The 21,777-nt window shown below is 28.0% G+C and overlaps 8 protein-coding genes across 8 annotated transcripts; 6 read left to right on the top strand and 2 right to left on the bottom strand.

The window, feature by feature from the left end:
- Positions 1–324: 324 nt before the first annotated feature.
- Positions 325–5,573, top strand: OCT59_005734 (uncharacterized protein; the record flags this gene model as incomplete). Its single annotated transcript, XM_025314308.2, has 5 exons — positions 325–558; positions 658–891; positions 969–1,320; positions 1,406–5,328; positions 5,396–5,573. 5 exons carry the CDS (start codon positions 325–327, stop codon positions 5,426–5,428), a joined length of 4,776 nt encoding a protein of 1,591 aa, XP_025185288.2. The 3' UTR covers positions 5,429–5,573.
- Positions 5,574–6,183: 610 nt separating this feature from the next.
- OCT59_005735 (uncharacterized protein) lies at positions 6,184–7,997 on the top strand. The gene is made up of 2 exons (XM_025324584.2): positions 6,184–6,483; positions 6,623–7,997. The coding sequence occupies exons 1-2, from the start codon at positions 6,212–6,214 to the stop codon at positions 7,587–7,589; spliced, it is 1,239 nt and encodes a 412-aa protein (XP_025185287.1). The 5' UTR covers positions 6,184–6,211; the 3' UTR covers positions 7,590–7,997.
- Positions 7,998–9,411: 1,414 nt separating this feature from the next.
- On the top strand, positions 9,412–10,957 carry OCT59_005736 (GDP-mannose transporter; the record flags this gene model as incomplete). The annotated part of the gene is made up of 6 exons (XM_025314307.2): positions 9,412–9,567; positions 9,673–9,760; positions 9,835–9,886; positions 9,974–10,372; positions 10,448–10,662; positions 10,746–10,957. The coding sequence occupies 6 exons, from the start codon at positions 9,412–9,414 to the stop codon at positions 10,955–10,957; spliced, it is 1,122 nt and encodes a 373-aa protein (XP_025185286.1).
- A 282-nt stretch (positions 10,958–11,239) lies between these two features.
- Positions 11,240–13,740, bottom strand: OCT59_005737 (uncharacterized protein; the record flags this gene model as incomplete). Its single annotated transcript, XM_025314306.2, has 11 exons — positions 13,436–13,740; positions 13,132–13,359; positions 12,963–13,051; positions 12,794–12,893; positions 12,628–12,730; positions 12,347–12,558; positions 12,066–12,268; positions 11,915–11,988; positions 11,646–11,835; positions 11,401–11,564; positions 11,240–11,335 (listed from the first exon to the last, which is right to left on the bottom strand). Exons 1-11 carry the CDS (start codon positions 13,639–13,641, stop codon positions 11,240–11,242), a joined length of 1,665 nt encoding a protein of 554 aa, XP_025185285.1. The 5' UTR covers positions 13,642–13,740.
- Positions 13,741–13,863: 123 nt separating this feature from the next.
- OCT59_005738 (uncharacterized protein) lies at positions 13,864–15,053 on the top strand. Its single transcript, XM_025314305.2, has 5 exons — positions 13,864–14,187; positions 14,270–14,389; positions 14,460–14,515; positions 14,607–14,693; positions 14,765–15,053. Exons 1-5 carry the CDS (start codon positions 13,888–13,890, stop codon positions 14,880–14,882), a joined length of 681 nt encoding a protein of 226 aa, XP_025185284.1. The 5' UTR covers positions 13,864–13,887; the 3' UTR covers positions 14,883–15,053.
- Positions 15,054–15,370: 317 nt separating this feature from the next.
- Positions 15,371–18,672, top strand: OCT59_005739 (uncharacterized protein; the record flags this gene model as incomplete). The annotated part of the gene is made up of 16 exons (XM_025314304.2): positions 15,371–15,393; positions 15,510–15,622; positions 15,701–15,772; positions 15,854–15,981; positions 16,048–16,185; positions 16,268–16,345; positions 16,420–16,453; positions 16,528–16,608; positions 16,708–16,940; positions 17,018–17,265; positions 17,347–17,552; positions 17,641–17,713; positions 17,780–17,873; positions 17,956–18,045; positions 18,128–18,188; positions 18,259–18,672. The coding sequence occupies 16 exons, from the start codon at positions 15,371–15,373 to the stop codon at positions 18,486–18,488; spliced, it is 1,902 nt and encodes a 633-aa protein (XP_025185283.1). The 3' UTR covers positions 18,489–18,672.
- On the bottom strand, positions 18,482–19,449 carry OCT59_005740 (uncharacterized protein). Its single transcript, XM_025333850.2, has 3 exons — positions 19,302–19,449; positions 18,947–19,237; positions 18,482–18,874 (listed from the first exon to the last, which is right to left on the bottom strand). Exons 1-3 carry the CDS (start codon positions 19,405–19,407, stop codon positions 18,726–18,728), a joined length of 546 nt encoding a protein of 181 aa, XP_025185282.1. The 5' UTR covers positions 19,408–19,449; the 3' UTR covers positions 18,482–18,725.
- Positions 19,450–19,597: 148 nt separating this feature from the next.
- On the top strand, positions 19,598–21,643 carry OCT59_005741 (uncharacterized protein; the record flags this gene model as incomplete). Its single annotated transcript, XM_066140803.1, has 9 exons — positions 19,598–19,741; positions 19,819–19,842; positions 19,920–20,027; positions 20,106–20,209; positions 20,284–20,707; positions 20,934–21,001; positions 21,071–21,208; positions 21,291–21,441; positions 21,528–21,643. 9 exons carry the CDS (start codon positions 19,598–19,600, stop codon positions 21,537–21,539), a joined length of 1,173 nt encoding a protein of 390 aa, XP_065997652.1. The 3' UTR covers positions 21,540–21,643.
- Positions 21,644–21,777: the final 134 nt, after the last annotated feature.

The raw sequence follows: 21,777 nt of genomic DNA on the forward strand, positions 1-21,777 counted from the left end.
TATCAGTTATCGCGCGAAAAAAATTACACAAGGAAAAATAATTGAACAAAAAAATTAATTAAGTATTTGAAACAAACCTTTTTAACAGACTTTGTTTATTATGGTTATAATATTCATATTGTTTATATCAAGACAAAGCTTTATTCAAAATTAATTGGCGTTATACTGTTTATCAAACATGATTTGAAACGATCTACAAATAAGAATTATTATTCAAATAAAACAGAGAATCCTGTTAAAAAAAAAATCAACTTTTTTTATAAATAATAAGTTTTTATCTATCCTTTTAACAAAATTTTTTATCATTTTATAAATTAAAAAATAATGTCGAAAATCGTGATGCAGGCTACCGATTTCGACGATGATATTAATTGGATAGAAAAAGCGGTTGAAAAAAAATATATCAAATATTATGATCATTCTGAATTTACTCATACAAAACCAATGGACGAGAGTAGTTCAGTTGGAAGCATATTTCGAGCAAACTGGAAAGATACAGATACTCTTTTGGTGGTGAAAACCCCATCTAAATTGACCGTTAAAGAAATTATAAATGAGGTCAGTAATTATGTTATCAGTAAATAATTTACTTCTTTTTTTAAAAAAAAATAATGAAAATTTCATTTTATTTAATTATTTTTATCAACTTTATAACAGCTTAAAATGCAATTAGAAGTTGATTTTCATGCAAACATTTTACGGTTTTATGGAGTTTCAAAAGTTGACCTTCAGTATTCACTAGTTTTAGAATATGCAGATGGCGGGTCATTATATTCTTACTTAAAAGAGAATATCAAAAATCTTGAATGGGATGATAAATATCGTTTAGCATTCCAACTTGCAAGTGCTATAGAATGTATTCATAATAAAAACATAATCCATAGTGATCTGGTAATGTCTATAGTTTTCTAATATTCTTTAATTTATAAAAATAAAATTTACTCATCTTTGATTTTTTTTGTTTTTAGCATGCACAAAATGTACTGGTGCATAAAAATACTATTAAACTCGCAGATTTTGGCTTATCTAAAAAATCGAATGAAGTATCAGATAACTCTAATGATGTATTTGGTTTACTACCTTATATAGATCCAAAATACTTGAATAATGTTTGTATCAAAGATGGAAGTCGTAAATTCTATTTAGTAAATTTCAAATCAGATATTTATAGTATTGGAGTACTTTTCTGGCAAATATCGAGTGGAAGTAGACCATTTGAAGATTCACAATATGATGCAAGTTTAGCTTTTCATATAATGGAAGGAAATAGAGAAGAGATTATTAAAGGCACACCTCTTGAATATAGTAATTTATATACAGGTAAATAATTCATAATTTTACGTGAAAAAAAATAATGATTTAATGTAATAAATTAATGATGTAATTTCTTTTTTTTTTAATTAAGCGTGTTGGTCAGATAATCCTGATGAAAGACCACCCATTCAAAAGGTCGTTTTATGTCTTAAATCAATAATTTCTCAGGAAGTTGATGAAGAAATCAATTCTATTATTTCTACAAAAAATGATGTTGAGAAAGAATCATCAAATGAAGATTTTGATTATATAGATGATTTTGATGATTTAGTTTTAGGTGATGATGATTGCCAGATTTCTCTGACAGAAGTTGATTCGGATTTGATCGCGAGTGATTCTATACAAGATGATATGATTGAACCTATACAAGATGATGATTTAATTAAAGAAAGGCTTGATTCAACAGATAACATTCAAACTATTATTGATGAATTAATTGAACTTTCAATTAAAATACAAGATGAAATAGGGTATAATTCTAAAGAAATGAATCAAATTTTTAATCAATATATCTCTCATATCGACCAACCAAACAAAATTTCTGATTGGCTTATTGAAAATCAAACATCATCTCAATATATTTTCTTCTTTGGTTTTCTTTATTATAATGGTATTATTGTAAATAAGAATGATGATGAAGCGTTTGAACTACTTTCAAAAGCATCGGAGAATAATTATCCTATTGCTCAAATTTTTTTGAGTAAATGTTATCAAAATGGAATAGGAACTGATGTCAATAATGATTTGGCAAATACTTATTTAGAAAAAGCTGCGGAAAATAATAGTGTATGTGGTCAAGTCCATCTGGGTAAATTATATGAAAATGGTAAAGGGGTTGCCAAAGACTCAAATAAAGCCTTTTATTGGTATGAAAAATCGGCAGAAAATGGAAACAAATTTGCTCAATTTAATTTGGGTAGATGTTATCATCATGGTATTGGGGTTATTAAGGATGATATTAAAGCAATTGAATGGTATGAAAAATCAGCCAATCAAGGATATAATAATGCTTTATATATTTTAGGATCATTATATGAAGGAAAAAAGGATTTAAGCAAAGCATTTGAATGGTATCAAAAATCGGCGGAAAATGGAAGCAAATTTGCACAATTTAATTTAGGCAGATATTTTCAAGATGGACTAAGTGTTGACAGAGATTATGAAGAATCATTTAAATGGTACGAAAAATCTGCTAAGCAAGGATATAATAATGCAATATATACTTTAGGATTACTACATGAAAAAGGCAGAGGAACTAATAAGGATTCTAAAAAAGCATTTAAATATTATATGGAAGCAGCAATAAATGGGAATAAGTTTGCACAATTTAATTTAGGAAGGTTTTATCAATATGGTAAAGGCGTTAATCAAGGAGATGCTTTTGAATCATTTAAATGGTACGAAAAATCTGCTACGCAAGGATATGATGATGCACAATGCAAACTTGGATTTTTATATGAAAGAGGAAAAGGGACTAAAAAAGATATACAAAAGGCAGTTGAATGGTACGAGAAAGCAGCAGGAAATGGAAATAAATTCGCACAATATAGTTTAGGTAGATATTATCAATATACTAAAAAAGATAGTGTTAAGTCATTAGAATGGTATGAAAAATCGGCCAATCAAAATTATAGTAAAGCGCAATGTAACCTTGGATTATTATATGAAAATAAGAAAGATTCTGAAAAAGCACTTGAATGGTACAATAAAGCAGCAGAAAATGGAGATAAATTTGCCCAATATAAACTTGGATTTTCATATGAAAAAGGCGAAAATTTTGATAAAGCATTTGAATGGTATCAAAAATCAGCAAATCCACCAAGAATTGGAGATAAAGTAGCACAATATAATTTAGGCAGACTTTATGAAAATGGATTAGGCGTTGAAAAAGATGAAGTCAAAGCATTTGAATGGTATGAAAGAGCAGCAGAAAATGGAAATAAATTCGCACAATTTAATTTAGGAAAATATTATGAAAATGAGGATAACATTAAAAAAGATGATACTGAAGCATTTAGTTGGTATAGAAAAGCAGCTAACCAAAATCATAGTGAAGCACAATATATTTTAGGATTTTTTTATGAAATTGGTAAAGGAACTAAAAAAGATGAAGTTAAAGCATTTGAATGGTATAAAAAATCAGCAAATCCACCATTTGAACGGTATAAAAAATCAGCAAATCCACCAAAATTTGGAAATAAAGTAGCACAATATAACTTAGGAAAATTTTATGAAAATGGAATAAGTGTTGATAAAAACTTAAAAGAAGCACTAAAATGGTATGAAAGATCAGCTAAGCAGGGATATGATAATGCACAAAATAAACTTGGATGGTTTTATGAGAACGGTATTGAAATAGAAGAAAATTTGAAAGAAGCATTTAATTGGTATAAAAAATCAGCAAAAAATGGAAACGAAGTTGCACAGTATAATTTAGGTAGATTTTACGAAAATGGAATACATGTTGATAAAAACTTAAAAGAAGCATTTGAATGGTATAAGAAATCGGCTGAACAAGATCATAATGATGCACAAGAAAAACTTGGTTATTTTTACGAAAATTGCATTGAAATAAAAATAGATTTGAAAGAAGCAATATATTGGTATCAAAAAGCAGCAGAAAATGGAAGCATAATCGCACAGTATAACTTAGGAAAATTTTATGAAAATGGAATAAATGTTGGTAAAGACTTAAAAAAGGCCATCAAATGGTATGAAGAATCAGCTAAGCAGGGACATGATAATGCACAAAATAAACTTGGATGGTTTTATGAGAACGGTATTGGAAGAAAAGCAAACTTAAAAATAGCATTTGAATATTATAAAAAATCAGCAGAAAATGGAAACGAAGTTGCACAGTATAATTTAGGTAGATTTTACGAGAATGGAATACATGTTGATAAAAACTTAAAAGAAGCATTTGAATGGTATAAGAAATCGGCTGAACAAGATCATAATGATGCACAAGAAAAACTTGGTTATTTTTACGAAAATGGCATTGAAATAGAAAGAAATTTGACAGAAGCAATATATTGGTATCAAAAAGCAGCAGAAAATGAAAGTGTAGTTGCACAATATAATTTAGGTAGATGTTATCAAAATGGGCTAGGAGCCAATAAGGATATAAACAAAGCGATTGAAATGTACGAAAAATCAGCAAAGAAGGGATACGGTGATGCACAATGTATTCTTGGTGATTTATATGAAAATAATACAGATATAGAAAAAGATGTAGATAAAGCATTTTATTGGTATAAGAAAGCAATAATAAATGGAAATAAAATTGCACAGTATAATTTAGGTAGATTTTATGAAAATGGAATAAGTGTTGATAAAAACTTAAATAAAGCATTCGAATGGTATCAAAAAGCAGCAGAAAATGGAAGTGAGATTGCAAAATATAATTTAGGTAGATGTTATCAAAATGGCATAGGAATTAATAAAGATATAAAAAAGGCAATCGAATGGTATGAAAAATCAGCTAAGCAAGGGTATGGGGAAGCACAGTGTTTTCTTGGAATTTTGTATGAAAAAGGCGAAGAAATTGAAGTAGATTTAGAAATTGCATTTTATTGGTATCAAAAAGCGGCAAAAAGTGGATACACACCCGCAGAATATTATTTGGGTAAATGTTATCAAGACGGAATTGGTATTGATAAAGATGAAGCTAAAGCGGTTGACCATTATAAATTATACGAAGATGCTGCTAAATTGGGAAATATAAATGCAAAAGAACGTTTAGCACAAGATGATATACAAAAGTCTGTTGATTTACACAAAGTTGTTGATAAAGGAGATGTAAAAGATACACAAAAAGAAAATACCAATAAAAAGACGACCGCTAAAAAAGGAACTAATACAAAAGAAGCTCAGAAAAATCCACCACAAAAAACGACGACCAAATCAATTGCTGCTAAAGGAGGAAAGAATGATGCAGATGCACAAAAAAATTTAGCACAAGATGATAATAAAATCGAAAAAAATGCGGTAATTGCTAATGGTCAAGATACTAAGGTAAGACTTTTTTTTTGTTTTTTTGTCTGATTAATGATTAACATTCTAACCAATTTTTATAATCTAGAGTAAGAAACTGAAGAAGAAACCTACTGGTTAACCGAAATTATAATATTTGTTTATAAAGTAACTATAATTAACAATAGCATTCTGTATTAATATTATTAGTATTCAATAAAATTATATTTATTATCTTTATTTGTATATTTAAAAAAAAATAAATACAATTTTATACAGTAAATGAATAAATGCTAAAAAGCAGTATTATGTATAATATATATATATGAAAATTATCATTTTAGGCGTAAACTTATATTAAATTTATACCTTATGTTAATTTACACCTTGTACATGTAGGTTTACGCAAACCTGATATATAAATTTAAAAGACGATGATCAATTCAGCGTTAAGAAAATAATAAATTTGAGTAATTGCGATAGTCAATATACTACCACTAAAGTTATTTTTTGATTAATGGTTAAATTCTAACCAATTTTATAATCTAGAACAAACAGAAGAATTTCCGTATTATTGATGTAAAAATAGCGTACGACTGTTAAAATGCATAATAAATTATTATTATGGAAAAATATTTTGAATTATAATAGCCTTTTTTCGAACATCTATTTTAGGGTTCTTTAGTAATGCTGCTACTAAAATCGAAATTGTAACATTATTTCATATTTACAAGGAAGATGCTTTTGGTACTTTTCATCACTTTGTTTATCGGAAGAAAACCATTCAACTTTGATGAAATATATTATGTCTAAAAAAGGGAATTTCATTTACACGTAAATCTTTCTTTTTTAGTATATCGATATCCTTTTTGGGGCCTTTTTTTCCTTTCGAATTTTTTTTTTATTTAAAAAAAAGCGTTTAATAATGTCCGATAACACACAACAAACTATTGAATATTATAAATCTGAACTTATTAAAAAAGATGAAATTATCAAAAAATTATCCGAAGAAGTTGATAAAGACCAATTAAAAGAATTAAAGATTCAATATCAAGAACTAAGTGATATTGTTTATAATTTAAAAACTGAGAATGAAAAACTAAAAATAGAAAATGAGAAACTCTTAGAAGACTTAAAGAAGAAAGAAATTAAAGTGGAAGAGAACGAGGAGAAAAAAGAAGTTACCGACGGCAGGAAGTTAGTTTTTCTTCTTTCTCTTTTTTTTTTTTTTTTTTTTTTTTTTTTTTTTTTTTTTTTTTTTTTTTTTGCTTGTTGATGTAATTCTGTTTGAATCATTTGTTTATATTATTTTATTTTGCATTATTAATGGTAACAGTAACCAGCAAGATTCTTTATTATCACAAGAATCTAAACAAGAAAAAGTAGGAACAGCAGAAACAGCAGAAATTGTGGCTGTTACACCAGCCTCTGAAGCGACTGAACCAGTAATCCCTGAAGGAATCAAGACAGGAAACCTTCAAAAACAATCTCAATTGCTTAAGACATTTGATCGACGTTATTTTGTGCTCACTAAAGATACATTGTACTATTATAAATCTAGTAATGATCCATCAAATGAAAAATCTATTGATATTTCATCCGATTGTAACGTCAAAATAGTAGAAGGGACAACATTCGATCTTGAAGCTAAGTCAAGAACATACACATTAATTGCTGATTCGGTAGAAGAACGTGATTCATGGATCAAAGAGCTTAAGGAGTGTAATGTTAACGTTATACCTTCTGGAAAGGAGAAATCAACATTTAATAAGAAAAATGAAGAATCAACGAAACTTGAAATACTTAAGAGTGAGAATGAAAGTGATATTAATATTCAACAAAAACCCGTATTCCCCGAAGGAGTTAAGACAGGAAACCTTCATAAACAATCTCAATTGCTTAAAACGTTTAACCAACGTTATTTTGTGCTCACTAAAGATAAATTGTATTATTACAGATCTAGTAATGATCCATCAACTCAAAAGTCAATTGATCTTTCATCCAATTGTAAAATCAAAATAGGTGAAAGTGCAAAATTTGACCTTGAAACCAAGTCAAGAACATATAAATTAATTGCTGATTCGGAAGAAGATCGTGATTCATGGATCAAAGAGCTTAAAAAGTGCAACATTATTGTTATATCTCTCGAAAAAGAGAAATCAATATCAATTAATAATATTGAAGAATCCGCAAAACTTGAAGCACCCAAGAGTGAAAATGAAAATGAAAATGATATTGATATTCAACAATCCGTTGACAATACTGTTGATAAAGCCACTGATGTCGTTGAAGTTTCAGAATAGACAGAATTTATAGGAGAATAGAGGAAATCGTTGTTGAAATGACATCCACTACAATAATAATTGTCATTATAAAGTCAAAGGTAAAAAAATTTGTTGTAGAATTCCTTTATGATGATTATTTTTATTAATTAACGTATTGGTTGAATAGGTTCTACTTATTATACATTGTTTATTAAATTAAACGAAGTGAATGAAGAAATCAATCCTATAATATATATGAAGATTCATATATATTAGGACTTTGGATGAATATTTAGATTAGAATTGTTATATTATTTAATTCAATAATAACATTAATATAATTTTAATTACACTGTTAAAATTAAATGAATCAATAGTCAATGTATAACTTTAATCAAGCGTTGAATAAACAATCAAATAAAATGTATTTATACAATTATAAATTCAGCTGTTATTAAGATTTCCCAGCGTGACCACTAATAATTTAACCGTTAAAGGGTGCCCTGATATGAGGCTAAAAGCACTTCCTACTTTGATAAGAATAATTATGGATTTCTCTTCGTAATTTACATATTATGGTACTATATAATATCTGTCTCTTTTGAGAGACTATCTAATTTAATTTTATAAAACATTGTTATTAATAAATTCTAAAAATGCTAATTTGAGATATCCCCTACTTAGAATATTATTCATGGCAAACTTAAAGTCCTATTTTGTAGGATCACCAAAATTAAAAATTCTATTAGCCATAAAAAAAATATCGGGAGAAAATAAGTTTATTACATGATTGATTAATATTCATTACTAATAAAATATTATTTGAATGATAATATTACTTATTACATAAAATATTGATCATAATGTATAAGATTAAACCTAATGTCAAGATCCACAATAATAACGACCCCCCTATTTATCAAAAGATGGAAGCTTCAAAAAAAGTTGTATGCTTTATGCTAGATGAAGAGAAAAGATGTTATATCGCAACAGATATTTAAGGTTGCAAACTTGATAATCACTAAAAAATAAGTTAGTCACCTGATTTACAAAAAGGGCAGTTAAAATTCTTAAACGTTTACAATAGAAATTACGAGTTACTATTTGGTAGTATCGCTAATAATTCTTGTACAAGTTCAAAAATAATTAAATGAAATTACTCAAATAAATCTGGATCGGAACGCGTTTATTATTTATTCTTACTAATTATAAGTTTTTATTCTAATTGTATTGGTAAAACCTTCAGGTTTCCTAAATTCTTCCTCATTTCATTTCAAAATGTAAAATACGGATTAATGTAGAAGATTTAATCAAATTGTGCGTTGTGGTGCAGTAATTTTAATTTAAATAATAAATGAATGAAACGAAATAGATTTCATTTTGAATATGATTTTCAAGATTTCCTCCGAATTTCTACACGTGATAGCCACAATGTCATAATCTCAAAGCCCAGAATTTTGTAAATCATGACTTCTTGTGGCGTATCGTAATTAATTTATAATTTATAATAAATTCGCGAATGTTAATCCTGGCAACATGTTATTGGTTATAATTAGCTTCTTGAAAAGATTCCGAGCAATGATTCCAATATCATATCTTGTACAGTTTCAACAAGGATATCACCAGAAAGAATCCTGTTACTTTCATACTATCACCACAGTATCACCATAAAAATTTATTTAAGGCAATTATTTGTAATACCAAGAAAAAAAGCCTTTATCTCTAAAAATCATTAAATTTATTCAATACACGTATTTTTTTTTTAAAAAAAAAATACCAGTGTCGAAATCTTTCTTTTTAATATAATTAATATATATTCAATAAATTAGTTGGTCGTTATTAACGAAATTTTATAATAAATATGGCACAACCACCTACTATTTTAGCATTTTTATCTGCAACTGGAACTCTCCCGATCTTAACATATTGTGCTGCTAGCATCTTGATGACAGTTACGAACAAATATGTTTTGTCTGGTTATGATTTTAATATGAATTTTTTACTGTTAGGAATACAGGTTTATATTAACTTATTCTATTATTAATAATTTTCAATTTGTTATTTGGTCTTGGCATTTGTTGTATTAATTTTACTAAACATTGTATCTTATTAATTTACTTAGTCAATAGTATGTGTGGTTTTATTAAGAGCTTTTAAAATGCTGAATCTTGTTTCATTTCGAGAATTTGATTTAGCATTGTCACGAAAATGTAAGTACCGTTATAACTTTTATAATTTAATTTGCATTATTTCAATATTAACGTGATTAGATCATGTTTAATAGGGTTTCCTATTGCAATGTTACTTGTTGCTATGATTTATACGGGAAGCAAAAGGTAATACTTTTTTTTAAAAAAAAAAAGGAAAAAAAATTTGTAATTTGTAAAAACTAATTTTTTTATTTATTTTATTTGTTTAAATAGTTTACAATATCTTTCAATTCCTGTATACACAATATTTAAAAATCTAACAATCATTTTAATAGCATATGGAGAAGTTATTTGGTTTGATTGTAGTATATCAAGATTGACAATGACAAGTTTTTTGTTGATGGTTTTCTCATCTATTATAGCGGCATTATCGGATAGTTCCAGTGCGGTTGTAAAATCTTCTAGCATCACATTTGATATAGGATATTTGTGGATGGCATTTAATTGTATTTCCTCTGCTGCATTCGTTTTAACAATGAGGAGACGTATTAGATCAACTAATTTTAAAGATTTCGATACTGTATATTACAATAATTTATTATCAATACCTTTATTAATGACAATGAGTCTCATGGTCGAAGATTGGAGTGAAAAAAATTTCGAAAAAAATTTGTAAGCGAAAATCACATTTTTCCTTCTTAATTAGTCATTTATTATATTTACTTATTATTATTTTCTTTCTTTAAGGCCTGAGGATATACGTACCACGCTCATTACGGCCATATTATTCTCAGGAATATCGGCATTTGGTATTTCATACACATCAGCTTGGTGTGTCAGAGTAACTTCGAGTACAACATATAGTATGGTTGGAGCATTAAATAAATTGCCTGTAGCTGCAAGTGGAATGATTTTTTTTGGAGATCCAATCACAACAGGAAATGTTTCTGCCATATTTGTTGGTAAATATCATTTATTTTTTCTTCCTTTTTTTTTATAATTACATTGTCAACTATTATTAATTTTCGTCAATTATTTATTTCAGGATTTGTTGCCGGAATTCTATATTCAATTGCAAAAACAGAACAACAAAAACCTATAAAACCATCTGTATATATTCCAATATCTAATAAAGAATTGCCACAAACAACAACGAATGATAACAATACGACTGAAATTCAATCAAATCTTCTTAATAATGACGATGATCACAGAGTAATTAAAATTGAAGACAACAATCTATCAGAAAAAATGTAATATGTTCAATGATTTTTTATTTATTATTTAATTTTATATTTTGAAGGAATTATAGAATCATGTTTTATAGAAAGAGTATAATCCTTTTTTTTTTTGTAAGAATCATTAATCGATTAAATGTATTAATATTAATTTAAACCCAATATCTTTATATTCAATTAATTTACTATAAAGTACATACAGAATAATTTATTTCTTTATGATAAATAAATATTTCTAATTGTTAATTCACACAAAAAAAAACAAAATTAATCAAAATAATAAATATAATAAAGTTCAACTTCAGTTTGATAAAACAATAATTTCATCGCCTGACGAAATATCATAATACGATAGCTGCCTCAAATCATCATCCAACTCTAATTTAGATTGTTCGTTCTAAAATATAAAAAAAAATTAGAAAAAATTGTATTAATTTCATCATCAACTTTATAATATCTTACTTGAAAATTAATTATAACATATAACTTTTGTTGAGATGATGGGACTTTAAATAATTTTTGAAGTAAATTCCTTAAATTTCGGATTTCCATTGTTCCCAATAGTTTTTTTGATAATTTTTTTATTGGTTCTTCTTCTAATCTATTTCTATGACTTATGGTTATTTCTACATGAGAAACGAAAATATAAAAACATCATATTAATAAAAAAACACGCAAAAAAACTAAATGTTGCATAAAATACAAACCTAATAATCTATCCTTGAGAACACTACTTGAGGCTTTCTGGCTAAATTCGTCAGCTACTGGCGTACCATGTATTTCACATAATTCTTTGAATCTTGGATGATTTTTCTCTACCTCTTCAAGTGGTTTCATATCTTTTACACATAATCCGAGATAAAATCTTTCTGCATTTATTCTGTCTCCTAAAGAAATCTATGTTTAAAAAAAGAGTTATTAGTATTTTAATGTTAGACAATGATAGAACGAGTACCAAAATACTTATATAACTTACAATACTGCCATTCAATGTTGTTAATCCTTTGATTCGACCAATTATTGATATATGGGCCTCTTCCATTTTTTCTTCTATTGTTTTTAGAAAAGAATAAAATCATTTAATAATACAATTACTAAAATATAAATATACAAATCCAATTACAGACTATTTGTATCTTTAATAAAGGGATTCTTCTTGATTCTCAATTCATGCAGAGAAGGAAATTTGTTAAGTTCATCAACACTTTTCCAGTCATCAATCTTATTCTCACTAATATTCAAATATCGTAATTTTGAAAAAGCATCACCATTTTCACTTGGATAATATATCCGATCAATTGCATTATTGTTAACAAAAAGAATTTCTAAACTTATTATCGAAACGATAAATTGATGATTAGAAAATATAAATATAAATTAATATTATGCTGCTGAAACTTTGTATTACCTTGGCAACTCTGAAAATCTTGCAATTTCATCAAAACTAGATATTAAATTGGACTCGAGATTGATAATTTTTAATTTTGTAAAACCCTTGATTTTACTAGCATTTTTGAGGGTTTCTTTATCGTTCTCATCAATATCCTCGGAAAGCTTAATATTATTGAATCCTAACTGCAAATTTTCTAAACTTGGAAAATTTGGTTCAAGTAATTCTATCTAATTTTAATATACTGTTAAAAATAATAAAGATTGAGTTAACGAACCAAATAATTGAATAAAGCAAACCTGCTTCCAAGAAACTTTGGTATAATTAAGTGAAAGACTTTTTAGGTTTGCAAACGCATTTGGGAAGCTAGGCGAAATTTCCAAAACTTGAAATCGATTATAACTGTGAAACAAAAAAATTTATTATATATAAACTTTGAGTAACTCGTCTTATTTCTAACCTTACTTCAAACGTAAAACTTCCAATTTCTCGAGTTGCCCACAAATGTTAGCAACTGTTTCCCAATCTGATAATAAATTCTTTGACAAATTCAAGTCTATAATATCTGAAATAATTTTTTTTTTTGTTAAGAAGACTGGAAAATGCAATAGAACTTCAATTTCTAATTACTCACTTGGACATGTTTTTTTGATTTCGCCCGGTTTCCCAGCTGATGATACTTGCTCAAAGGAAAGTCCAACCTCGGTTAATCTATCCAATTGTCTTTTTAAATCATAAATAATAATATTATTAATAAAAATTATTAAGAATGAATAAATATATTTTAAGGAATATTTACATACTTTTGTTTTTGCCGAATTTTATCCCATCCTAATGCTTCGACTTCTAAACTTGTACCTGCCCAATGAAGCACGTCCAAATCCTTTTGTTCGTCGGATGTTTCATCATTTCTTTGATACTTTGTCGCATTTTCTTCTACATCAATATATCTTTCGATAACAGCAGCAACAAAACTTCGACCAGTATTTATCTTTGAAGAGTAACGAATAAAGGAACCACTATTAGGCACACTGTAGAAAAAAAAACATTAATTATCATGAATATGTAAATTTAATTTAATCAGGCATTTATTTATAGCAGACTAACCTACAAGTAAAATAACGAACACCCTCGTGGAAACCATCATGTTTCCCTCTTGATATATTGTCCCACTCTAATCCAATCCATTCCCCCTTTGTTGGCGGAACTGCACCAACATATCGAACGGTTGCTAATTGATTCTCAACCTGCACACGTTTATTTAAAAGACTTTCTAGGGCTATCGCGTCCTTGTTGTCAGGTATTGGACCCATACTGTGATAACAAAAATCTAATTATCTGTTGAATTACCAGCTAGACATTAATTTAACTTATTAAATGATAATATTAAAATTTTGAATTACAAAATTAATTCCTTCAAAAAAAAAAGAACGAAAAATAGATCATTATATAGTAACCGCCGCACGTGAAATCACGTGAAAGACTCCGATTTGCAAGCTGCGCCATTTCATAAATGTCTGAAAAATCTTACAATCACATTTACTTCGAATTATTTAATTATGATAAGTCTTGTTCGTTGTGTTTTTGTTTTAGCGTTATTGTTCGGGTTTTTAAACGGAACTTACTTGGCGCTAGAGTATGAAAACTTCGCTACAGTCTATCATAAGCTTCCTCACCACACTGAATATTCAAAACGTGGAGAAGTTGCTGTAACAGCTTCTCGTGCAAGATACTCAGAGTCTGAAGATGCGTTATCGAGCTTTGATATATCAAAAAATTTAGAGGAAAACGAATTGTATCTTGTTAAAATAGTTAATAATGAAAATCCGAATTATGTCACTAAATTTTTCACCAAATCGGTTTGTTAATTAAATTTAAATCTGTTTTTGAATGAAAAATAGAAGAATATATATATTTAATTTATTTTCGTTTCACTTTTAGTGCTTGTTAAAATCTTCAAATTTTGAGGATGAGATAATAATTCATCTAGACAAAAATGATAAATTATTTCATTTTGATTATTACACAAGTAGTGACCAATGCAATAACACAATTGATCCGGTAATTAAATTATAATCTAAGGCTGCAACCTTTTCTGTTTATTAATTTATCTAATTCCTTAACTTGTTAGCATACTGGAGTTCTTAAAACTACTGTTCAAACCATCAAAGCAGTAAAGGGTGTTGCGTGAGTAATGTTATGTTTCACTATATTAATATAAAGTTATTAAGTTAAATTCTCACATATTTCTTCTATTAAATAAAAAAAATTCTCAAAGTCCAAAGTTAAATAAAGCAGTGCCTTTGAGAGAAGATGGTACTGTAGAAAAACCACCCGAAGAAAAAAGCTTTTTGCAAAAATACTGGCAAGTGGATTTACTTGAATTTAATTATATTTCTATGAAACAATTAAATTAATTTTCCATTACATTAATAGGTGGTATTTCATACCTCTTATTATAATATTATTAACTGGAGGCCCACCTGAAGAATCTCAGCAGGGTGGACAGCAACAGCAACAGCGAGGTGGACAGGCAGTGAGACCTGCTCGTTAATAATTTTTTGAAATTAAATTTAAATTAATAATAAATAAGAAATCTAATACAACTGATATTGAGAAATTTATAAAAAAAAAATATCCTACTCGTCCTTCTTGTTATAATGAATTGCATTGATTTTGGATTAAAAAATTTTTACCAATAAACTTACATTTATAACGTACAGTTAATTGCATCAGTATTTATTCATGTATATGACTCTCATCCTGTGATATTAAAATTTCTAATTTTGAACTTAATGTTAGAAAATTATTTTTTATTAAAAACATTATTTGGTTTCACAGTCAGAGTTTGGGGGTCTAGCTCATATGGTAGAGCGCTCGCTTCGCATCGCCGCGTGAATGCGAGAGGCACTGGGATCGATACCCAGGTCCTCCATTTTCGATAAATTTTTTTTTTTTATGCATTACAACCTATAAATTTTTCACTAAATTTCGACTAATAACTTGTAATATATTTCACTTTTATAAAATAAAACATATACAATGGTGCACGAATCTTTAAGATTGTGAGTATTATCTTAACAACAGTTTGATAGATCGTGTATTGTAGGGTTGCATTACGCGAAAACAAGGCTTTCAGCCTTCCAACTAGACGAAAATAACATCACTTATTTCATCACAGATACGCTACCAACGACTCGTATACCTTAGTACCCTATTACCTTGACCCGAATAAAGCAGCTCAGACTTTAGTTATAAACAGAGATTCTGGTGAATGCTTGTTGGACAGTGCTAGTAAGCTTTACTTTGTTGTACGAATAAATTTTTTCTTTTTGAAAATACTTACTCTTAAACTTTGTTAATTGAGCAAAGTTCCCGATCCGACCGCACACACTGAGTCTTTAACAGTATATGGAGTTTTCGGTATTATTAATTTGTTAGCAGGTATAAGGAAAATTACATCTCAGAATTTGATCAAATCGTTTGAATTATAGATCAATTAATTATCTGATAAATTTTAAATAGGCGGATATCTTATAGTGATTACCGGACGAGAACGTATTGGAAGGTTAGGTATACACGATATTTTCCAGGCAAATCAATTTAGAATTCTTCCATTCGCGAAAAATAATAATGGTTTATCAGAAGCACAGGTATAGTTAGTGATCACGCTTGAATAATATTTAAAATTGATTGATTTTAAAAATATCTTTAATTAGGCACATGATGAACAACATTATTTGTCACTTGTGGAAAGTCTTCTTAAATCTGGAACATATTACTTTTCCTACACTTATGATCTAACTCATACTTTGCAAAGGCAAGCACAATTGACATCTGGACCTCTATGGCAGAGAGTACGCAAAATCTCATTTTTATTTAAAAGAACGTTAAATATCGACATAGTTTACAATGATTTATCTTTTTATATAATATTAGGCCGATGACAGATTCTTTTGGAATCGTTATTTGCAATCAAAACTTATTGATGTCACTACTAGAAATCCTGACCAAGATGTAAGTATAAATTTTTTTTATGTATTCTATCGACATTAAATATTATTACTAACAATTATTTCGATGATTAATAGCTAAGCGATTTTATTCTTCCAGTGGTGTTTGGATGTATGATATAATTATTAGTAAATTTTTTACTCAAAATTATTCAGAGTAACTAATCTTTTTCCTCGTTACAATAGTCGTTTCTATTGTTTTTACAAGAATCAAAAATAGGGACATGGTATTCTCTCTGATTTCACGCCGAAGCAGGTACCGTGCTGGCACGTACTAAATCTTTTTTTTTTTCTTTTAATTATTAAATTATGTTTATAGTGTAGAATTAATGTAATTAATGTTAAATCCTTATGTTTTCATTTCAGGAACGCGATATTTTTCACGCGGTATTGACGCAGAGGGGAATGTTTCTAATTTCAACGAGACTGAGCAAATTGTTTTACTGGATCCCATTGAAGATGGTAATACATCCACCTTTTTTGAAGGTAAAATCAAGTTGTCTTATGTTCAAACACGTGGATCTATTCCCATTTATTGGGCCCAAGTCAATAATATCAAATATACACCGAAATTACAAATAATGGATTTACCCAATACGGTAATATATTCTATATTTTTCTGTTGTTGTCAATTTTCATAATAAAATTAGTAAGTGCCAACATATTATTATTTTAGCTTGAAGCTTTTCATCGACATTTTGATGAACAAATCAGAACATATGGAAATCAATTATTAGTTAATCTTGTTAATAAAAAAGGATATGAATTTCCTATGGGAGAATCGTATGAGAGGACTGTGAAACAGCTAAATGACCATAGAATACGATATTACCATTTTGATTTTCATCATGAATGTAGCAAAATGCGGTGGAATAGAATTCAGATTTTACTTGACACTATTGAAGAAGAATTAATACAACAAGGGTATATCAAAAATTTTCTAGATATATACTTTTAGCATATTAAAGATTTAATTTTTTTTTTTATTTTTCAAATTCATTTCAGGTATTTCTACGCTGATGATTCACGCATTATCAAATCTCAGACATCCGTAATTCGTACGAATTGCATGGATTGTCTTGACAGAACCAACGTTGTTCAGTCTAACTTTGCGAAATGGGTGTTGACACAACAATTACGTGAAGTGGGTGCACTTAGTAGCAAAGAACGAATTGATGAAATTGCAAGTTTCATGGATATATTTAGAAATGGTATTTAAAATTATTATTCGAAATTTATTTATTGCAGTCATAATATGATATTTATATTATTTTATTTTTTTTCTTTTTTAATTGATAGTATGGGCTGATAACGCTGATGCTATTAGTTTTCCTTATTCTGGTACTGGTGCTCAAAAAACGGATTTTACCCGGTACGTTATTAATTTAATTACCGAATTTTCTTGCTATAATAAATATTAAATCATATTCTATTTTAGAACTGGTAATAGAACTAAAAAGGGAGTTGCTTCAGATTTACAAAGTTCTGTGACGCGTTATGTTCTTAATAATTTTATGGATGGTTCTCGACAGGTAAATTTTTCAATGTCGATTTGTAATTTAAATTTTAATACTTTTTAATTAATCAATACAATCAATACTTAAATGATTATAGGATGCATATGATTTGTTATTGGGTAATTACGTAGTAAAACATGGGGCCGCATCACCATGGATCGATACTCGATCCATGCAAACGAAATTGGTAATTTGCAATAATTATGATTTTTGTGAAAGTGAATAATTTAATAGTTTCTTAACAATACATTCTAAATCTTTATTTTTAGATTCCTCGAGTATTATTGGCGTGTTTGGTATTTTTGCTACTTTTATTCATTTTACCAGAAGGTATTAATCAATTCAAAAGCTTATCTTATATTACATTTCGAATGTTAACATTGTTTAACTTTCCTTTTAGGTTATAAATATTATGCTCGATCGTTGATGTTTATCGATTTAGTTATTATTATATTTATACTTCGATTTGTTGTGGAAAATGGTGGCGAATTTATAGATTGGCCTAAACTTGTTCCAAGAGATTACCGATTTTATCAATCAAAATCTAGCACATCATCTTATAAACAAAAAACGGGGCGGATTAATGATTTAGAGTATGAAGAAAAAATTGAATTACAAAAATTGGAATAGAAGAAACTATTTATTCATGTTCTAAAATTAATTATTTTTTTTATATACTATACTATTTTCTTTATTATTTAAATTCAATAATAATTTACTAGAGTCTTTTTGATAGATTATTTTTCCTTGTATTTTTTAAAGGAATGTATTCAATAATAATTAATCTATTCATAAACATTGTGTTCAAATAATCAGTTACAACTTGCAAGATCCAATAATATAATAATATACCAATTTGCCCGTTGTTTAATGTCTTTTTTTATATTTATTAAATTTGCGCTTTTTAGGGTATGGGAAGTATTTTCTTCTACGCTCTTCATACATCTGTTTTTTATCGCTCATATAACGATGAGCAGAGTCAATTGTGCGCGATATGTCTTCAAGAAAGACATAGTCTAAAATAAATAATTAATTTTAATTTCGGTTTGTTAAACTCAATAAGGAACTAATTAACACATAACATTTACCGCTCATTAAATTTTCATATCCATATTGTTCAAGTGGAACATATTTCACTTTCGATCTTATACCTTCACATGAATACTTTTCCTTATGTGATTTACAACATTTCAATGAACATGAGTGAAAATTGCACTTTGGGCATTTGTATTTCCAAGCGTTGACGTTACAATTTTGACATTTGGTTGAATTGGAATGTTTTTCGGGTAAATTATTGTTTGTAGTTTTTCTTAAAGAATCTGATAAAGCAGCAGACGATACTTCTGAAAATATTTGGTCCTTTGGTTCTTCGACTTGAACTTAATAAAATAACAGGTAAGACATCCGAAGAAAATCATTTTTTTTTTTGAATTGTTAAATTACCTTTATTTTCAACTTGCCCTTCTGTTGATTCTACTTTTTCTTCATTAGTATCTTCATACTCTTGAAGAATTAATGCAAGAGGATCGGTAAAGTTGTAGTAGTCCATATTCTAAAAAATTATATTGCTTGATTATCTAGCTTCATGCATGGTAGATCATAAATAAGTTCCAAAAGTCTTGTTTATTTTGCATATAAATTTTGCATATAAAATAAAGCAATTTTTTTTTCGGTTGATTTTTTCTTTCTTTTTTTTTGTCATTTAATTTTTCTGTATTTAGCTTTTATTTACCAAAATAATGGGGCTTGCTTTTAGTTTCCTTGGTGCTCCTATTTCATGGGTTTCTTCAGCAGTTGTTTCTTGCTTCTCCGCAGCAGCTTGTAATTTAGCTTGTAAATCATGTAATTGTAATAATTCAATAGCGACTAGGATAGGGTTTGCAGTGAGTAGTATTTAAAAATTAAAAATCACTAGTTATCCACCTAAACTAACTTATATTATCCTTATTTTTATTTTTAGATAATATTACTTTTGAACTCTATGGTAAAAGTTTAAGCAAATTTAACTTTGTATGTCATTTTACTATTCTATATTCCTAATAAATTTATCTATAAAAAAAGCTTGCATGGATAATGTTATCAGATTGGGCTATAAAGCAGCTAGAGAAAATAACGTATGATTATTTACACCTGAATTGTCAAGAGGGAACCTGTTACGGAATCTTAGCCGTAAGCTTAATAATTATATTGAATTTTGTTATTTGATTTACTTCTTAACCTTGTTAACCTTGTAATCTAAATTGATAGGTTCATCGTATTTGTTTTGCGTTGTCATTTTTTCATTTTATTCTGGGACTACTTGTAATTGGTGTAAAGGATACGCATGATAATAGGGCTGCAATCCAGAATGGGTAATACTAGTAAATATGTTCATATTCTTTTGTTCTATAAAAAATTATTAATCGTTATTTTTAATTTCACATAGCTGGTGGGGAGTTAAGATAATTGGGTGGATTATCTTTGTTGTAGCTTCATTTTTCATTCCAAATCAGTTTTTCATGTTCTGGGGCAATTATATTGCCTTGATAGGAGCAACACTATTTATTTTAATTGGATTAGTGCTCTTAGTAGATTTTGCTCATACATGGAGTGAAACTTGTATAGAAAAATGGGAAGAATCTGATGATAATAAATGGAAATATCTTCTTATTGGGTCAACACTTGCCATGCTATTAACTTCAATTATACTTACAGGAATAATGTACAATTTTTTTGCTGGATCTGGATGTGGTCTTAACCAATTTTTTATAACCTTTAATCTTATATTATGTATTATTGTGATATTCTTATGCATTACTCCAGTTGTGCAAGAAGCTAATCCTCGCTCAGGATTATCACAAGCTTCAATGGTGACTATTTATTGTACTTATATTATTTTAAGTGCAATCGCTAACGAGCCCGATGATAATATGTGCAACCCATTGACAAGGAGCCGTGGCACGCGTACAACTACAATCGTTCTTGGAACTATACTTACATTCTTGGCGATTGCATATTCGACATCAAGAGCTGCAACTCAAAGTAAGATATTAATTGCTAAATATAATTTTCTGTTAGAAAGAATTTTTGTTGTAGAAGACTAACTTGCCTAACGATTTCCAATCGAATTCGCGTTCTGCGTCTTATAACGCTATTGAGAGCGGGTAAGTATTTTTTATATTAAAATTGAAAACTTGTAAATTATTTATTACTGAAATATCTTAATTTTTTAGTATAATGCCAGCTTCAGCTTTAGATGACGACGATGATGGTCATGACGATGAAAAGAATGGGGTAGCTTATAATTATGGAGCCTTTCATTTCATATTTGCGGTCGCTTCCATGTATGTCGCGATGCTTCTAACAAATTGGTAAGTATATCAAAAATTATTGGAATTTATTTGTTTTGTAATATTTATTGATTTGAATATAATTTCTTAATTTTAATTATAGGAATAACATAAATACTACTGGATCTGAAGAGTTGGTTATCATTGGACAAAGTATTGTTGCTGTATGGGTAAAAGTTGTTTCCAGCTGGATCTGTTTATTATTATACACCTGGACACTTATTGGACCTGTTCTAATGCCAGAGAGATTTGAGGTAATTTAATTGGTAGATGATATAATATATACGGTGGATTATATATACTATTACTAAAATTTTTTTTACGTTTTATTTATCGATAGGATTTTTATTAAAGAATGTTAGTACATGTTTTTATTATATAAATATCCTGAAATGTACGATAGATAAAAGATTACAAATAGAAATAAAGATTTAAATATTATAAGAATTTATTTAAAAGAAATAGTAAGAGAAAATTAAATAATTGTTATCAGCTATTCAGTCCCTTGCATGTTTCAAAGTTTCAAACAAAGGAGAAAAAAGAAGACAAGGATATGTAATTAAAACTAGTGAACGGAAGGTAGTATGATA

Source organism: Rhizophagus irregularis, chromosome 14, assembly GCF_026210795.1.
Source record: "Rhizophagus irregularis chromosome 14, complete sequence".
NCBI classification, from domain to species: Eukaryota; Fungi; Glomeromycota; class Glomeromycetes; order Glomerales; family Glomeraceae; genus Rhizophagus; species Rhizophagus irregularis.

Excerpts from the sequence above, each read along its gene's own strand:
- OCT59_005735 (XM_025324584.2), top strand. The coding sequence starts at position 6,212 with ATGTCCGATAACACACAACAAACTATTGAATATTATAAATCTGAACTT. Across the intron at positions 6,484-6,622 it reads GAAGTTACCGACGGCAGGAA|TAACCAGCAAGATTCTTTAT; the intron begins GTTAGTTTTTCT and ends TAATGGTAACAG.
- OCT59_005738 (XM_025314305.2), top strand. The coding sequence starts at position 13,888 with ATGATAAGTCTTGTTCGTTGTGTTTTTGTTTTAGCGTTATTGTTCGGG. Across the intron at positions 14,188-14,269 it reads CTAAATTTTTCACCAAATCG|TGCTTGTTAAAATCTTCAAA; the intron begins GTTTGTTAATTA and ends TTTCACTTTTAG. Across the intron at positions 14,516-14,606 it reads AAAGCAGTAAAGGGTGTTGC|TCCAAAGTTAAATAAAGCAG; the intron begins GTGAGTAATGTT and ends AAATTCTCAAAG.
- OCT59_005740 (XM_025333850.2), bottom strand. The coding sequence starts at position 19,407 with ATGGACTACTACAACTTTACCGATCCTCTTGCATTAATTCTTCAAGAG. Across the intron at positions 19,238-19,301 it reads AGGGCAAGTTGAAAATAAAG|TTCAAGTCGAAGAACCAAAG; the intron begins GTAATTTAACAA and ends TATTTTATTAAG. Across the intron at positions 18,875-18,946 it reads ATATGAAAATTTAATGAGCG|ACTATGTCTTTCTTGAAGAC; the intron begins GTAAATGTTATG and ends TATTTATTTTAG.